This window comes from Podarcis vaucheri (genome assembly GCF_965113315.1).
Source record: "Podarcis vaucheri genome assembly, chromosome: 2".
Classification (NCBI taxonomy): Eukaryota; Metazoa; Chordata; class Lepidosauria; order Squamata; family Lacertidae; genus Podarcis; species Podarcis vaucheri.
In genome coordinates, this window is record NC_138760.1 from 75,411,785 (window position 1) to 75,429,452 (window position 17,668).

General features: G+C 42.8%; 1 protein-coding gene across 5 annotated transcripts in view; it reads right to left on the bottom strand.

Annotated features, from left to right (window-relative positions):
• Positions 1-8,469: 8,469 nt before the first annotated feature.
• TRAIP (TRAF interacting protein) overlaps positions 8,470-17,668 on the bottom strand; it is a 28,842-nt gene continuing 19,643 nt past the window's right edge. For 4 of the 5 annotated variants that reach the window (XM_082214549.1, XM_082214550.1, XM_082214547.1 and 1 more), the window contains exons 10-14: positions 16,593-16,682; positions 16,289-16,377; positions 13,847-14,032; positions 12,184-12,229; positions 11,276-11,730 (exon numbers count right to left, since the gene is read on the bottom strand). In XM_082214549.1, the coding sequence (XP_082070675.1) occupies positions 11,395-11,730; positions 12,184-12,229; positions 13,847-14,032; positions 16,289-16,377; positions 16,593-16,682 (747 nt within the window). In that variant the 3' untranslated portion in view covers positions 11,276-11,394. The other variant, XM_082214551.1, reaches the window with a different exon arrangement.

Here is a 17,668-nt window from a genome sequence, read left to right on the forward strand (position 1 = left end):
TTTGAGAATCTGTGCTTTGCTTTTTCTGAGTCTACTGTTGCCCCACAACGGGGGTGGGTGGGGGGAAAGAAACAAGTTGCCCCACGGCGAGAGGGAAGAGAGCTCTTCAAAGGTCGGGCGTTCCTCTTCGTTTGCCTTTTGTTCTTGTTTGGTCTTAAATCACTACAGAAACCTGGAACCCCTTCTGCCAATGATGATGATGATATTAATAATAATAATTTATTATTTATACCCCAGTCACTCTGGGCGGCTTCCAACAGAATATTAATAGTAATAATAAAAAGTGATAAAACATTGAACACTTAAAAACTTCACTAAAAGATAACTGCGGAATGGATGCCTGCCACAAGGGATGTTGGCTTTGTTGTCTTCGTCCATCTTTGAAACCCTGCAAAAAGCTTAGTCCTGGGCCCCTGTCTCTGCCTGGCAACATGTTCTGTCCCCTCCCACGGAATATAAAGCGAGTTCACCATAGTTATTTACTGTCAGCCATAGGAAACTGTCTTAGAGAAATTCAGACCATTGCCTGTACCAGGAGTCAGGATGAGCAACTTAGGCCCCGGGCCAAGTGGGCTCTTCCCTGGACTACATCTCTCGAGAACCCCACTTGGCACTCTCCTTGAATGCCTTTTCCTTGACTGGAATGTGTCCCTGAACTTTGATAATGTCTCCAGCTTGCCTTGATGAAAGAGAGGTGTGTGTGCATGTGTAAAGTGTCTTACTTTACAAAGGTAAAATTCACGTATGTGTCTCTGTCCACTTTTGCATGTTTACCCCCCAGAAAGTTGAATGAGAGGAATGCAGTCCTTGGCCTCAAAATAGTTCCCCAATCCTTACCTTCACCTGCTGCTAGCAGCTCCTTTGGGCAGGCATCCCCAAACTCGGCCCTCCAGCTGTTTTGGGACTACAATTCCCATCCCCCCTGACCACTGGTCCTGTTAGCTAGGGATGATGGGGAGTTGTAGTCTCAAAACAGCTGGAGGGCTGAGTTTGGGGATGCCTGCCTTAGGGTTTGGGGCAGGGATTATCCAGACCTACCTGGGGATGGTGGGGACTGAATCCAGAACCTTCTGCATGAAAAGCAGGTCCTACACCACTGAAATATCAACCGTTTTAACATTTTTTTCAACAGCCACCCCATTGAAACACCTTTTCTATAATTTGAGAGAGACTATTATATGCTATTACACAAGCAAGGTGTCTCTGCAATGCTTGCTCGAAATAATGATTATAGTTATCAGGTGGGAGTTTATAATAAAAGCAGCACTGGCTTTTTACAGCCTTTGATGATCTTCTTTGAAAAGAAACACAGCAGGAATCAAGTTTTGTACACCAAACAATAAATGTTAATATCAACTTTGGCCTGCAGCTATAATGTATATTCCATTTATTATAAAATGTTCTCTGTGCATGTTTGTTTATGTTCTTCAGCTCTACTGCGCACACAGCATTGAAGATCAGGCTGGTTAGAATTTGTGTATAATATGAAAGTGATAGGAAATGAGGGAATGCGTTAACAAAAAATGAATTAATGTTTGGCCCTTATGTCTTTTAATTTTATTAGTCATTTGTATATATGCTTTAGCTGGGGAAACCAGCAAAACTATGAGTGAATTTTAGTAAGCTAATTATTTGCAGTTAATTTCAAGCAGAATCTGTTTTCTGACAGAAAATAGAAAAATAAGCCCCAAATCTTGTAACTTACCCTGCCCTTCTATTTGCAAACATTGCCTGTGGAATGTGTCCCTAAACACCCATAATGGTTCTCGCATGACTGGATGGATGATAGGGTATGTGTGAGTGTATGTTTACCCTTTCTACCTTATTGTATGAAGGGTAAAATATCTTATTGGTTACTCTGCCCACTTTTGTCTCTGCCCCTTCTGGCACATTGTCAAGAGTGACAATGGTTCCTGAACTCTGCTGAAAACGATTGCCAGGATATATTTTACTTAAGAGAGTAAAAGTGAAATTGCTGCAACTTGCTCAGGGGAACAATTTGGTATTCCTGTCTTGGATACAGAACAACAATTCTAAAAGCAATAAAAATACAGTGGTACGTCTGGTTACGAACTTAATTCATTCCAGGGGTCCATTCTTAAGTTGAAACCGTTCTTATCCTGAGGTGTGCTTTCGCCAATGGCACCTCCCACTGTGCACGTGCCTCCCGCTCACATCCCGGGGCAAAGTTCGCAACCGGGAGCTACTACTGTACTTCCGGGTTAGCAGAGCTCGTAACCCGAAGTGTGCGCAACCAGAAGCGTTCTTATCCAGAGGTACCCCTGTAGTGACAGAAAGTGTAAAATGGTTCATTAGGGGGTTCATTATGAAAATAACTACTGATAGGGGAGGGAGTATATTACAAGATGTCCTGCTTCCAACTCTATACAGTGGTACCTCAGGTTACAGATGCTTCAGGTTACAGACTCCGATAACCCAGAAATAGTACCTCAGGATGAGAGCAGAAATTGTGTGGCAGTGGCAGGGGGAGCCCCATTAGCTAAAGTGGTACCTCAGGTTAAGAACAGTTTCAGGTTAACAGACCTCCAGGACGAATTAAGTTCTTAACCCGAGGTACCACTGTACACCTCCAGTGAAATTGGCAGCACTGGTTGAGGAGTAGACTTGCTACATTAAATGGAAAACTACAGTGGGGGTGATGGTTTGATTAATTCAGACAAAGAGCTTGAAATTCATTGTAAGACACTCTCACAGTAGTTTGATCAGTTTAAATTTATTGATCTAACTCTGTTCCTTGTGGGGGAAAGGTCTGTTAAACTGCTCTGGAAACTAGACCTATGAGGGGAACAGGCACTTCCTAACTCGGCACCCTTAACTAACTACAGTTCTCAAGATTTTTTTGTGGTATGCTACTGCTTTAAGTGTATAGTGCAAATGGGGCTTTAGTTCCCATAGATGCTCTTCTTAAATGTATTACAGAACTGGCCCCATGGAGACGTTTCTTATTGTTTCATTTGGCTGTATACCATATACAGAAACTACTTCCTAGAAAAACCACTGGATGGCACCAGCACCTCATCATTTAAAAGGCCATGGACCATGCAGTACCAAGAATAATAGAATCATAGAGTTGGAATAGACCACAAGGGCCATCGAGTCCAACCCCCTGCCAAGCAGGAAACACCATCAGAGCACTCCTGACGTATGGTTGTCAAGCCTCTGCTTAAAGACCTCCAAAGTAGGAGACTCCACCACACTCCTTGGCAGCAAATTCCACTGTCAAACAGCTCTTACTGTCAGGAAGTTCTTCCTAATGTTTAGGTGGAATCTTCTTTCTTGTATTTTGGATCCATTGCTCCGTGTCCGCTTCTCTGGAGCAGCAGAAAACAACCTTTCTCCCTCCTCTATATGACATCATTTTATATATTTGAACATGGCTATCATATCACCCCTTAACCTCCTCTTCTCCAGGCTAAACATGCCCAGCTCCCTTAGCCGTTCCTCATAAGGCATTGTTTCCAGGCCTTTGACCATTTTGGTTGCCCTCCTCTGGACACGTTCCAGTTTGTCAGTGTCCTTGAACTGTGGTGCCCAGAACTGGACACAGTACTCCAGGTGTGGTCTGACCAGAGCAGAATACAGTGGCACTATTACTTCCCTTGATCTAGATGCTATACTCCTATTGATGCAGCCCAGAATTGCATTGGCTTTTTTAGCTGCTGCGTCACACTGTTGGCTCATGTACCTCCCCCACCCCACGCTGCAATGCACCTTTTGAGCTTACTAATGTTTCATGGTTCTCCCCAGTGGATGATTAAAAGAAAGCTAATTGGTTCATAATTCAACATATTCTCATGACTGTTCCCCAGAGCCTTACAGTAAACTTCTCCCTATGGTGAAGACTCTGCTCAAGTCAAACATGGACATATAAATTAGCAGGATATCAGCGAATGCTACTGCATTTCTATATCAGAGGTCCAAAATTATATGCAAACAGGGCTGTCTTTAGCAGATGCGGCGCCAGGGTGCAAATATCTGCCCAGCACCCCCAAATTACCATGGATAGTGGGGTGGTGGGGTGGCTGTAGCTGTGCACTGCCAGCCATCGGGGGGAGGGGGACACAACTACCCCCCATGCCACTGCAGGAGAGCAATGATCACAGGCTCAGGAGTGAAGTTGCGCCCTTCCAAGCCTCTGCAGGAGAGCACAGCTTCCCTCCCAAGCCTTGGGAGGAGAGTGTTCCCCGCAGAGGTTTGGGAGGGAAGCTGCATGCCTGTCAGCCTTATTGTTGGCAGGGCACAGCTGACGGGTGTGCAGAGAAAGGGGAGGCCGCTGGCAAAGCCTCGCAGCTCCCCACTTGCTGGGGTGCCCCTGAGAGGCTGGCGCGACACACCACTAAGCCCTATGGGAAAGACGGCTGTATGCAAACGAGTCAAATGAAATTTTGATGTGGACTTATGGTTTGCCGCTGCAAGGGGAGAAGGAAGCTGGCACCGCTATCACAATGACCCGGCTGCTGCTTTTTTGGAGTAGTTCAGAGGCAATAAGCAGCCTGAAGGAGGTCCTGGGGATGACCGGGACATTGAGGGGTCCTGTGGCAACCAAAGCGAGCTCCCAACAGGCACATTCATATCTATTTGGTATATTGACTGGAGAACAAAAAGTGAGTCTTCTCCAGAAATGCTTGCTGCCCTGCATGGGAACAAGTTGTTTGAAGAAAGCAAGGTAACAATAAAAGTCTGCCATCAAAAATAAAGGAAGGGGGTAGGGTGGTCAAGTTGAAAAGCTTAAGTGACGGATGACTTAAAATTCAGCTGGTATGCATGTCTTTAGTATGGGAAAGCAAAAATTTATAAGAGTTCTATGAACCACGTTCTTGGGAAGAATTTGTATAGAGTCCGGGAAAAATATAAAAATCTTCTAGAAAGAAAAACATTTTTATGGTTATCCCTCGTTGGAGCAATTGCAATTAAGAGGACAGATAATGGGTGCCTTACAGGGGGCAAACTCAGACTGAAATGTATAATTCCTGTCTAAAATGTATAATTTTTTATTAGAATGGGAGACAAAAGATGAGCTAATTATAGCACCAATTACACACTGGGCAATAGATACAGGACACAGTATAGATTGCAACCTCTGGGAGAAACATCGGAAAAGTGATTTGAAATTTACTGTGTTATTTTCTGAAAGAGAACTATTTGAAAATGATTCATAGATGTTATTTAACTCCGAGTGGGTTAGCTAAGATTCATAAAGCAGAACAAGATGTGTTGGAAATGTAAAGAAATGGGAGGAACCTTCTTTTTATAGGTGGTGGACATGTCAAAAGGTAAAATAATATTGGGAAATTATTTACGATGAGTTGAAAAAAAATGCTTAAATTTACCTTCCCCCAAAAGCCAGAGTCCTTTTTGTTGGGAATAACCCAGACAGAAATCCCCAGGTGCCAGAAAAGTTTATGTATGCAACAACAGCAGCCCATGTTGTTACCCAAAAATGGAAATTATCGGATCTGCCCTTTTCAAGCAGAAGTACCTGTTTTCAGATCACTGCCCTATGACATTTTGTAAAGTGTGGTCACACAAATAGAATTTACCTAGATGATGTAATTGACCATATAGTTAAATACAGAATAATGTAGTGTTATAAGTAATCTGGTCCAGAATTTGTTGTTTTAGAAAAGTTTTATGTATTTAACAGCAGTGGCCCGTCTTCTGTTAGCCCCAAAAGGGAAAGTGAGCGAGGTTCTTGTAAAGAATCAGGGTTTGTCTTCCTGTTCTTGAACTTCTTGGGAGACATCTGGGTTGACTTATCTTAGAAACTGGATGCTGAAATTGATGGAGCCTTGGCCTGTTCCAACAGGTCTTATCCATTCTTGGCCAGGGTGGAGAAGAGGGGGACAACGCAACTGAGCAGGCCCCAATGTTGTCTCTGCCTGCCTTCCTCACTTTCCTTCTTCACAGGGCAGATGGGCTGGCGAAGGTGCACATATTTTTCTAGATGTGGGTTAGCTTAGCATATGGCCTCCAGCTGTTGCTAGACTCCAACCCATCAGCATGGGCACCGGTCAGGTTCCTCACGCTGCTCTGATGCATTAGGTCACCCGAAAACTATGAACTTGTCCCTCTGACTTTCTGATAATACCTCTTTCAGCCAGGCCAGAAATGTAGTTCCAAGAGGCAGGAGACAGGTGTCCTTGCTCCCTCATAGGATATATGAAGCACAAACAGAAATTCTATTGCTGAAGCCTGTTATGTTGAATACTTGGCAGTACCAAGTTCAGGATAGTGTGACATAAAGCAATGCTTCAGCCTGCCCTTTTACAACCCTCTATATTAACTTTTAACTACGTAAGAGTAAGGTGATGTATATCCTGTGCCATTTATCCAGTTTTAGTCAGAGAATTGATCAGATTCACCTCCTTGACCTCTAAAGCCTTAAAGATTCAGTAAATAAATACCACAGGCAAATGCTTGAGTAAACAATGTTAATGCTCCCTCCTCCCAAACTATGATTTCTCAGAGCTCCGTAAAAATTGGTTATTGCCAAATTTAAGCTTCGAGGCCAAATGGGAGTTGACAGTTTCCCCTTAGGAGAGATGAGTCAATACTGAGAAAAGCATGCAAGTCTGGAAAAAAGATAGTAAGAACTTACTGGAAGTGAAAAGTGGGCCTGCTCTTGTCTTAGTAATTTAATTGCAGTAGAAAATGCCTCTGGTAGTTGACTTAAGAAACAGCATCATCTCTCTGAATATCCCATTTCACTCAAGATTGTTTTATTTCAGTTCACCTTTGTGCTACAATAGCTCCTTACTGCCCAGTAGCTGAAGAAAAATTTGAAGTGTCCAGAATAGAAGCAATGTGCACATGGATTCTGTCAAAAAACTATTGTTTTAAGCCTGACTGAGACCTCATTGAGGTAGATGTACATTATCAACAAGGCAGAGATAAGGCCTCTCATAAAAGCAACCTTTTTATAGCACCCATGACCTGTACAGTGGTACCTCAGGTTAAGTACTTAATTCGTTCCGGAGGTCTGTTCTTAACCTGAAACTGTTCTTAACCTGAAGCACCACTTTAGCTAATGGGGCCTCCTGCTGCCGCCGCGCTGCTGGAGAACGATTTCTGTTCTCATCTGTTCTGTTCTGTTCTGAACCTGAGGTACTATTTCTGGGTTAGTGGAGTCTGTAACCTGAAGCATATGTAACCTGAGATACCACTGTATTAGTAAGAGGAAGTGGCTACAAATTTCCTTAAACAGTTCTGAACTGTTATTGTACAAAGCAAACAGAACTAGAACATGAATGTTTCAGGAAGCTTTTGGAGGTGTGGAAATGATAAATATTGACTCTTACTTTATAATCCACAATGTAATCAGATTATTCTCATGCATCAGTCATCATCCCTCACTTTCTGGTGCATTTCCCTGTCACTTTCCTTACTGGAAAACCCCTGATTTTTTTAAAAAAGTTTGCTGTTATATAATTGAATCGCTCCAACAAAATATTGACAGCCTGGAGGGAAACTTAGAATTTGTGGGTCGGGTATGGAAACTCAGAATTCTTAAGATCAGACCAACAATGTCTGAAGCCACAGATTTCTGCTTTGCTGATCACCCTTCCCCTTTAGGGAAAATACACGGGATCAGCTAAAATTTAAGACATTCTTCAAGATACTCACACTATCCTTGAGGGCTATTTATCAATTGTCTTTCTGCTTCATGGTACATAGATATTTCCACTGCTTACTTAAAACTGGGAAGTAGCAGCTTAAAATCCCTGTTCAGCCATGAAGATCACTTGATGCCCTTGAGCCAATCACTGTAACTCAACCCAACATACATCAGGTTGGGATGTTGAGAGTGACACAGCACCATTTCTATGTATGCTGCCCTGAACTCCTTTAAGGGAGGGCAGGATGACATACACAGTATCAATGATAACAAACAGTAATTCACTTGTGGGCCTGTGGTAAGTAGGAATTGCTTCCAAGGGACATAGGAAAAAAGGAGTATTGTGACACTTTAAAAATAAAGCATTATCATAGCTTAAGGTTTAGTTGGACTACAGCCCACTTCATCAGATACATGGCTATCCTGAGTTGGAGGTGGGAAACTAAGCAGTGATGTCAGCAGGAAGAGAATGCAGATAATTCCAGTATGGGTATCAGTAATAATGGCTATATTCTACCTCCAGGATCAACAAGGAGCATCAGTATAAGTCACTGAGGAACAACAGCTGGAAAGGTTGCTTGCCCTCATGTCCTGTTTGAAGGATTTACGTGGGCATCTATCTGGTTGGCTACTTGCAAGCAGAACACTAGACTAGATAGGCTTTTGGTCTGATTCAGCAAGGGTGTCCTTATGTTATACCCAAACATTCTGGTTTTATCATATCTAGAATCCTCGTCTGGAGGGGCTGTGACCCTTCCTTCCAGATGTACATTTAGCAATTTGTGCCATTATAGCCTCTTAGTGCAGCAACAGTGATCATTCTTAATACTGTGTAACATTTTAACGGATGGGGCACATACAACATTTATTCAAAATAAATACAATTATGAATTTTAAGTACAAGTTCATTCATTGATTGATTTATGTCTTGGGTAAGCTTGCAACTTAACTTTGGAGTTAAGGTGGAGATATTCAGCAAAAGCTTTTCAAACAGGTTTCCCTGCAACTCAAAACATCAAGGTAACTCCAACTCAGAAGGTCCCTTTTGCCTGAATCTCTTTAAGGAAACAAGTGGACATTTGCTTCAAATAAGCAATATTTTTAATCCCCATTTTATGGATTGAATCCTTAAAGCTTTGGGGGCAAACCCACTTTAAGCCTAAACAGTAACTACAAACGATAGTTGAATTTTGCTATTCCATCAGGAAATCAGAAGTCTAACTCTGGAAGAACAATATCCATATGCTCTATAAAACCCTCCTTGAAGGCAGCAAACAAAAATTCAGACAAATAGCACCAACAGTTTTTTGGGGGGCGGCAGAAATGTCTAGGACAAAAATCAAAGTAAAATACAGATCTAAATATTGCAAGTTCCCTCCAAAAATATTCATCTCTCAAACACAGCACACTGTTAACTCAAGGAGAAAAAGGTGACAACTGAATGCCAGATATGTGAGACAACATTTGCTTTGGTGAAGCTGCAGAATGCTTGAAATTAGTTTGAACACTTTAGGCATGTTAAGAGATTGAGGAACTGGGTGTTCAAGTAAGAAACATGAATATGCAGGCTTAGGGACAGGCTATCAATTTTGCATGATTACATAAAAACAACAGAATCTGTTCACCTTCAGAAGCAGGACATTCCTTGAGACAAAAAACATGTAAACAGTTCCCAAAAAGTATCATCCTAAAAAAGGGGGGGGGAAATACCCCAAATCAGTGAGAAGAATGGAGAAATTCAGCGTTAACTGAGCATTAAGTGCTGCCACCAAAGATGAGGATCAAGAGCCAACAGATCTAGCAGACATATCTGGCAAAGACATGACCTTGCTCCCTGATGTTAGAAGATCAATTACATAAATTCTTTTCTTGTGTATTCCATCCAATCACCCAAGACACCAATGCAACTTGACAGTTGCAAATAATAATTCTCTTCTTACATGAAGGTTTCCATGTCACAATGCTAACATAGCAGCATTTTATTGAGGAGACGCTTCTCAAGCCATATTCTCTTCAGATGTAGTATTCCCTACTGTCAAAGTTACAGGAGCCAAGGCTTCCTTGGCTTACCAGGATTAAAATACAGTACTCCAAGACAGCAGCGAGGCATTCTGGAACAGAAACTACTCAGTCCTTTTCTCCCCTAAAGTCTGGTAGCACAGCAAAGCCATTCCTCCATGTTCAATCTGCGGGGGTGGGGGGGTGGGAGAATCAGATGAACACAAAGCCAGGGGGAGTGCAGCTGCTGTGCCACTGTGGAGTTGTCCTGGCTCACTTAGGTCACCATGCTGTTCTGTCTGCTGTAGAAGATAATTCCTGGCCTCTGATTATCTATGTGTAAGCTAGAGAGATCCATAGTTACTTAAGGAAGTTGTCTAGTTTAGTCTGACTGATGCCAGAAGTGGCTGCTGTTGGTTGCTTAGAAACACTTCTTTTCTTGCACCTCAAAGCTAGGGGGCGAATCTCTGTTGATATACTCTGAAATGAGACACGTCAAGGAAAATAGTGGCCAAATATTTAAAAGAAAGGTTTTACATTCCCATACATATCTGACATGTATAAATCATATCTGGGGGCTAAATTATTTTCTCTCCCCCTGAGTCCCTCCTTCAGGGTCATTTTCCCCCCAACCTCCCAAGTAAGAGAAGAGAGGTCAGGTTTTAGCTGATCATGGAGTCAAACATTTTTTATTCCCATCACCCAGTCAAAGGCTGACCAAGAGATGGTAGCAGACAGATACCTCTCCTAATAGTGTTTTACTGCTACATAAGCTTCAAAACAATAACCATCACAGCTCATTATAAAGAAACAGGCTCTTGATGACAAATATTGGATTACTGACCTCTTAACTCTGCACAAGGGGAGGTAAAGGAACATTAACCTGAATGTGAACACAGATATGCTAGAAACACCAATGATATCTAGAAACACTCATGGTATCCTCTGAAAAATGTAGCATTTGCTGCAAATGTGTCTTGAAATACTCTACCAGCTGCAAAAACTGGAACCCCCCCAACTTATATAGGTTTTCCAGTTTTCAGGGAACGAAAGTGTATATATATACCTAATTTAAACACTGCATTTCTTTGATCTCTACAGCAGATGTAAACTCAGCCTGATAGATTCACAAGTGGGATTTGAACAAGATCCTGATCCAGGTTTCCTAGGGCCACTTTTTCCCCAGTACCGTCATACTTTGGAAGTTGAATGGAATCTGTTCCGGAAGTCCATTTAACTGCCAAAGCATTTGACTTCCAAAGCACGGCTTCTAATTGGCTGCAGGAACTAGGCTGTTTGAAAACCAAGGTACAACTGTAAATATAGAACACTGTAGCCAAGAACTCATACAATGTATATTCTGATTGATTCTAGAGAGATATATTCCCCAAATATATTCCATTATTTCGGCTTCTCCTCACTTTGAATTTAAGCCAGAACGTCACTGTTCCAACTGGAACATTGCTTGATGGCTTAGTAAATGCCACTGCTTCTTCTTAGTCTTTTGTGTCATTGATCATCATAGATTCAGTGCCGCTGGATATCAGCATAGCTTCTGCAGGACAGATCTTAGGAAAGGATACAGGCTGAATGAATTTGGTTCTGCCTCCTAAGCCATCATACCCAGTTCTCACCTACAAGGAAGAGAATCCAGTAGTTAAAAATGCAAAAGCATATGACTCCCATGGAGGAAGTTGTTATGAAATAGAAAAAGGATTGTAGTGGGTAAAAGGGCACATAACACACTAGAGGATTTGTGATCAGAGTATGCTAAGTATGTGCTGCCTGATCGGGTGTCTAAGCAGGTCCACTAGCAATAAAAAGAACAGAGCATATTGAATTTGTAAGATTTGTAGATGAGGACATGAGAAGGCATGTCCAGGAACAGGGTTCAGCTGGCTGCTGGTTGGCAGTTTAAGCAGGAACACTCCACACTGCAAAACTCTGATGCACATCCCACTTGTACTCACCATTCCTGCGTTCCTCTGTGGTACAAGCATGTTGCTTGCAGGTGGCCTCTTGGACATAACAGAGTTTCTAATGAAAGCAGGCAGAAGATCTTCCAGATGCTCATCATCTGTGTCAGCTGAGCAGCTCTGAACCATATTTGAAGAAGTAGGAGAGTTAAACTAAAATACTCATATTTGCAACCAAACACAAGCAGCACTACTAGAATCCATGTAATCCATCTACAGTATTGTGCGAAAGGAAATGGTCGTTTCTGCAAAAGCAGATTTTTTAAACATTCTTAGAGAGGAATGGAAGTTTGAAAGTCACTGGGCTCTGGTGCCAGCTGATAGATCAACAGATGACAACAGTACGGACCCCCTGCCCCAGATAATTCAGAATACATAGCAGTGGGAAGCTGACTCTCGCACACCTCTCAGGGCTAACTGTAATATTTACTATTTTATATAACACAGAAAAATGTATTACTTTAAAATCCATGCAGAATTTGGCTGTCTGGAGAAAAGATGGCTTTCAAAATAGCTCTAAAGATAGTGGATTGAAGAGGTTATAGTTGCTACTCAGGTTATCCGTTACAATACCTCCACTGTTTCTTTCAGAACTCTTGATAAACTTGTCACAGGTGCACTGGAAAAAACAAACAAACCCACACACAATTTAGATTACACATCACAAAGTAGTAAATTGCTCAATATATCCCTTTAGAGTTGGAGGCACCAGTTTGAATTCAAACATGAATTTTCACAATGTGGCCCAGATCATAAGCCAACACCTAAAACAGGCTTTGCCAACCTGGTACCCTATGGACTATGACTCCCAGCAGCTGTCAGCAGTGGACATACTACAAAAGTATAGGCTTCTTATGTCTCAATTAAAATAATAAAATGCAACTATAATGTTGTCTTCTCCTCCCTTCTCTCTGTTCTGACCACTAAGATAAAAGCCTCTGGTTTGATCAACAGGCAAATGTGGCAGATTTTTCATTACTTTTGCCTCGCTGCCATTGTTATCATTTCGCCGAAGCCCTAACCCAGCGATGGGGAACCTTTTTCAGCCAGACGGCCATATGCTTTCTAAGGGCCACCATGCCAGTAGTGGGTGGGGCCAGAGGCAAAAGTGGGCAAAGTAACAAATGTAATTATTAACCTTTGTACACTACACTAGTTTGTGTATATCCTTCTTTTATCTTTCATCCAGACAAAAGCAAGAGGCATTATCAGAGTTCAAGGGCACATTCCAGCCAGGCAGAATCGCACAAGGAGGATGTGAAGCAGGTCTGGTGAGGGTGTGTGGCTGAGGAGAGTCCCGAGGGCCAGACAGAGAGGCTTGGAGAGCCACATTTGGCCCCTGCACCTGAGGTTCCCACCCCTAGCCTACCCCAAAGTCTTTATACAAGTAGGAAAGCCATTCTTCATTATCTCTAGGATTCAACGGGAGCCGAGATAAAGCACTTGTTAGAAGTAACAAATGAAGGGTGCCTATTTAAGAAATCGACAAAGTAAAGTTTCCTCTTCCTGAAACGGTTCTGTCTGTCTTAGATTGCAAGCATGCAGGTTAGGAATTACCCTGTTAGAGACTTTTTAATGAGATATTTGAGATAGATAATGGACAATAAGATAGGCAACTTTGGGGGCAAAGTCTCACTTTACTCTCACAACAGGTAAGATATGTTGTGACAGTCTTCTGCAGTGAACAAAAGCTTTAAAATGAGATACAGTGGTGCCTCGCAAGACGAAAAGAATCCATTCCGTGATTCTCTTCGTCTAGCAGTTTTTTCGTCTTACGAAGCAAGCCCATTGACGGATTAGAGGATTAGCACTATTAGCGGCTTATCAGCTTATCGGATCAGCTGATAAGCAGCTTAGCGGCTTAGAAAAAAGGGGGGGGAGGAAAAACCCCCCGCAGGAACTCGCAAGCAAGCCCATAGGAGATTCGTTTTGCGAAGCACCTCCAAAACGGAAAACTCTTTCGTCTAGCGAGTTTTCCGTCTTGCGAGGCATTCGTCTTGCGGGGCACCACTGTATTTCCATCAAAAGCAATGAGAACAAAATGTGGTCTTTGTTGTACAATTTGTTATTTCTTCAGCTTGTAAACCACCTTCTGTATAGTAATATAGAAAGGCAGTACAAATTAAAAGTATTAAGATGGCTGGAAAATTGCTTACAGTGCATGCAGAAGTGAGAATACCAGACAGATCAAGAGCACAACATACACCCAGTAAAAAGGGAAGCAACTGTGACTCACAACTTTTTATCCAGTTTAAGTTTTTTTGCAGGAGCAGAGATGCTCTTGTGAGGTGGATGCTTTGGTGTCTGTACATCAAAGGTATCATTCTTTGGTGTCTGTACATCAAAAGTATCATTCAGGTCAATCTCATCACTGTGAGCTGGTCGATGGAGCTTTGGGGTTAACAATTCTAGAGGAGCAGGGCTGTAAGGCAAAATTGTACAAATATCACAACACAACATTACACTGTCAGACAGGTAACCGTCTCAGTTTCCAGCCCACACCACATGCTGTACCATCTAAATACTAGCTTCCTATTAGTACTCATTCCTGATGGTGGAAGGCAATGACTATATAATACGGATACAGTAGAACTAAATTCAGAGAGAGAACTTTCTTCTGCTTTCTAGCAACATGTGCAAAGTGTTCAAAATTACCAAAATGACTGCCAGGTTGCCTGGGGTCTTCACATCCCATTCATGCTAGTGTACTGTAAAACTGGCCTTAAACAAGAAGCCCTACATTTATTGTCAGGGCTGCCTCAGGTCTCAGCTCACAAAAGACCAACGCCAAGCTCTTCTTATATACAAGGATGTTTATTGCAGTTCATTATTGGTTCCACAACCGAGGCGTGCAGCCCCGCGTCTCTTTCCCCTAGACATTAGAAGTCCCCTCTGAATCGGTCCCTCCCATACACCAGTTTAATAAGCTAACGCTGCTCCACCTTTTTCTCTCTTTCCTTTTCCGCAGGATCTTTCTGCCCGTCGGGGTTCCTCCCCTCCTGCTTTCTCCTGAAGCGGAGTCTCCAGACTGCTCCTGCCCCCTCCTGCGGGCTTTGGGTCCTCGCCCCTCCTCCTCCGGGCTCCCTGTTCTCCCGCGCGCCTCCTCATTTGAACTTGGCGCGCGCGCCCAACTTCTGACCTTCCTTTTGACAGTTATGCTACTCTCCTCACTGCCTTCCTCCCCTTCCGGGAGAACGGCTTGCTCTGATCCCTCCCCTTTCTCTGTCGCCGGAGCTGCTCCCTCTGACACACTGGAACCTCCCCCTCCCTCGCTGCGCTCTGGTGGGGAGGCTGGCCCTGATTCCCAGCTGCCGCTTTGGGGTCCCCTGCTGGCCCCCCGCTCCTGACACTTTCCACCCGGGGCTCCCCTTGCCCTTACCACAGGCGCCCCTTTCTGGGAATCCTCTGATTCGCTGGAGAGACTCATGGAATCCCCTGCGTCATTCCTATCCTCTTCCTCGCTCTCCTGGGATTCCTCTCCATCGCTCTCCATTTCCTGCCTTCCCTGTGCATCTGTCCCTGTACCCCTGACATTTATATAGGAAGGTTAGGTTACTGTTTGATATAATCATCTTCTTTCTTCTTTGGTGATCACTCGTAGCCAAGTAAGATTGTCTTCCATAAACACGGTTTTAACAGTGAGTCCGTAAATGACTGTGGAGGCCAGTTCTGGATCCACACGTCCTTCCACAGTGGGGACATTGGTTTCCGGGCAGGAGTTGATCACGGTGTGGATTTGCCAAGCATGCCTTCCTCTTAGCATGTTTCTCCCTTGTGTCCTGAGTTCAAGTGTCTTCAAAACCCATAACACCTTTGGTAAAGGCTGTTCTCCAACTGGAGTGCTCGCAGGCCAGTTTTTCCCAGTTGTCAGTGTTTATACTACATTTTTAAAGATTTGCCTTGAGACAGTCTTTAAACCTCTATCGTTGACCACCAGCATTACGCTTTCCTTTTTAAGTTTGGAATAGAGTAGTTGCTTTGGAAGACGATCATCAGGCATCCGCACAACATGACCAGTCCAACGAAGTTGATGTTGAAGAATCATTGCTTCAACAATGGTGATCTTTGCTTTTTCCAATACACTGATATTAGTTCACCTGTCTTCCCAAGTGATGTGTAAAAATTTTCGGAGACACCGTTGATGGAATCTTTCGAGGAGTTGGAGATGTCATTTATAAGTGGTCCATGTTTCACAAGCATATAGTAAGGTTGGTAGTACAATAGCTTTGTAAACAAGCATTTTGGTTTCCCTGCAAATGTCCTGGTCCTCAAACACTCTGCACACTTCAATCAGGAGAAAGCTGCACTCGCAGAGCTCAGGCGATGCTGGATTTTGGCATCAGTGTTGGCCCTTGTGAAAAGTTTGAAATAATAGTGGCAGAAGAAACACTTGCACTAGTGTTATACTGAGCTGGTATGGATGGTGATGTAGCAAATGACGAAATACTGAAGTCTAATGAAAAGGGTCAGGTAGCAGGTGGTGGGAAAGACCCTAGAGAACCACTCCCAGTCACAGTAGGCAGTACTGGGCTAGTTGGACAAATAGCCTGACTATATGTAAGGCATCTTATGATGTGCTTTTGGACAGCTCAGGAAGGTGTGAAATGCTTATATTGGACAAAATCTTTGGTACAGTAACTCTGCTACATCAATATCCACTGAATTTTTCTAAACCAACCTTTCAGAGACAAGCCGGCCAAGTGCTTCATTGCTTAATGATGACACTTTAATGGTATCTTGCATCACTCTTATCTTCTTTTTCAAACTCTGTGGAAAGAAAGAGCAGCAATTAATACATGTCAGAAATCCTACCAAAAGCCAATATTTCTACATCCCCTCTTGCAAAGATACAGGCATCTTGAAGTTGAGGGTGCCTCCCAGCCATTTTTAATCAGGGTGGAATTTAGAACAGTATTTGGACTATACACTACGAAGGCTGTAGGGCCACATTAATTATCAGCAAGTTAAAAGAATGTTCTCACCATTATCTCATTATCTGCATTTCTCAGATCAGTCTGGGTGCTCTTCACCTCTTCTGTCGTTTTCTCCAACTCTAGAACTGTCTTCTGTAGCTATAGATTTAAAAAAGTATGTTGGAAGTCTAGTACATGATGGGATACAGCAGTACACCAAGCTTCTAAGTGCTCAAAAAACCTACAGTAGTTTATGTTTTACAAATGCACGTTCTTAGACTTCAGGATAAAATAATTTAGTGTATTGTAAATAAAGATGTCCTAAATGGAAACAGATTCTTATTCTTTCAAGGCTCCTGCAGAGGGAGCTCCAATGTGGCTCATCTCTTCAGGTGTCAATGAGAAGCTGCTGAGGGCAGCGGTACAGTGGTACCTCGGGTTACATACGCTTCAGGTTACGGACTCTGCTAACCCAGAAATAGTGCCTCGGGTTAAGAACTTTGCTTCAGGATGAGAACAGAAATCGTGCTCCGGTGGCGCGGCAGCAGCAGGAGGCCCCATTAGCTAAAGTGGTACCTCAGGTTAAGGACAGTTTCAGGTTAAGAACGGACCTCCGGAACGAATTAAATACTTAACCCGAGGTACCACTGTACTAGTTTGCTCAAAGTAATTCAGTGTGCTTGTAAGTAGGCATTTATAATAAAGGTACAATAAACTCTTGCCATTCCCAGTATATTCTCAAGAGAGAAACCCTCTCCCACCCTTCCTCCCTACACCTGTGTTTACAGTACAAACTAAGACCCTTCCTGATATTAATCCAGAGGGATTTTCAAGAGACAGTTGTGCATTTTGACTTTAAAACTATAAACTGTCCTCGTGCAGTTATATATGTATAACACAATGCTTTATTAGAAGTTTTTTTCAATTCTTGTTATGCAGAAACAGAAAGAATACTGAGGCAGACTAATAAATGTTATGCAGACATACTGAGGAATCTTAGGGAACCTACAGCTGAACTTCTCAGCTTAAGATAGCTGCCAACATGGTCAATGTAAGTGCTTGGACAAGAATTGTGTTAAACAAATACATACCTAATTAAAATGTATTTTGCTTTATTTCGGTAGTGGTACTGATGAAGAGCTGCA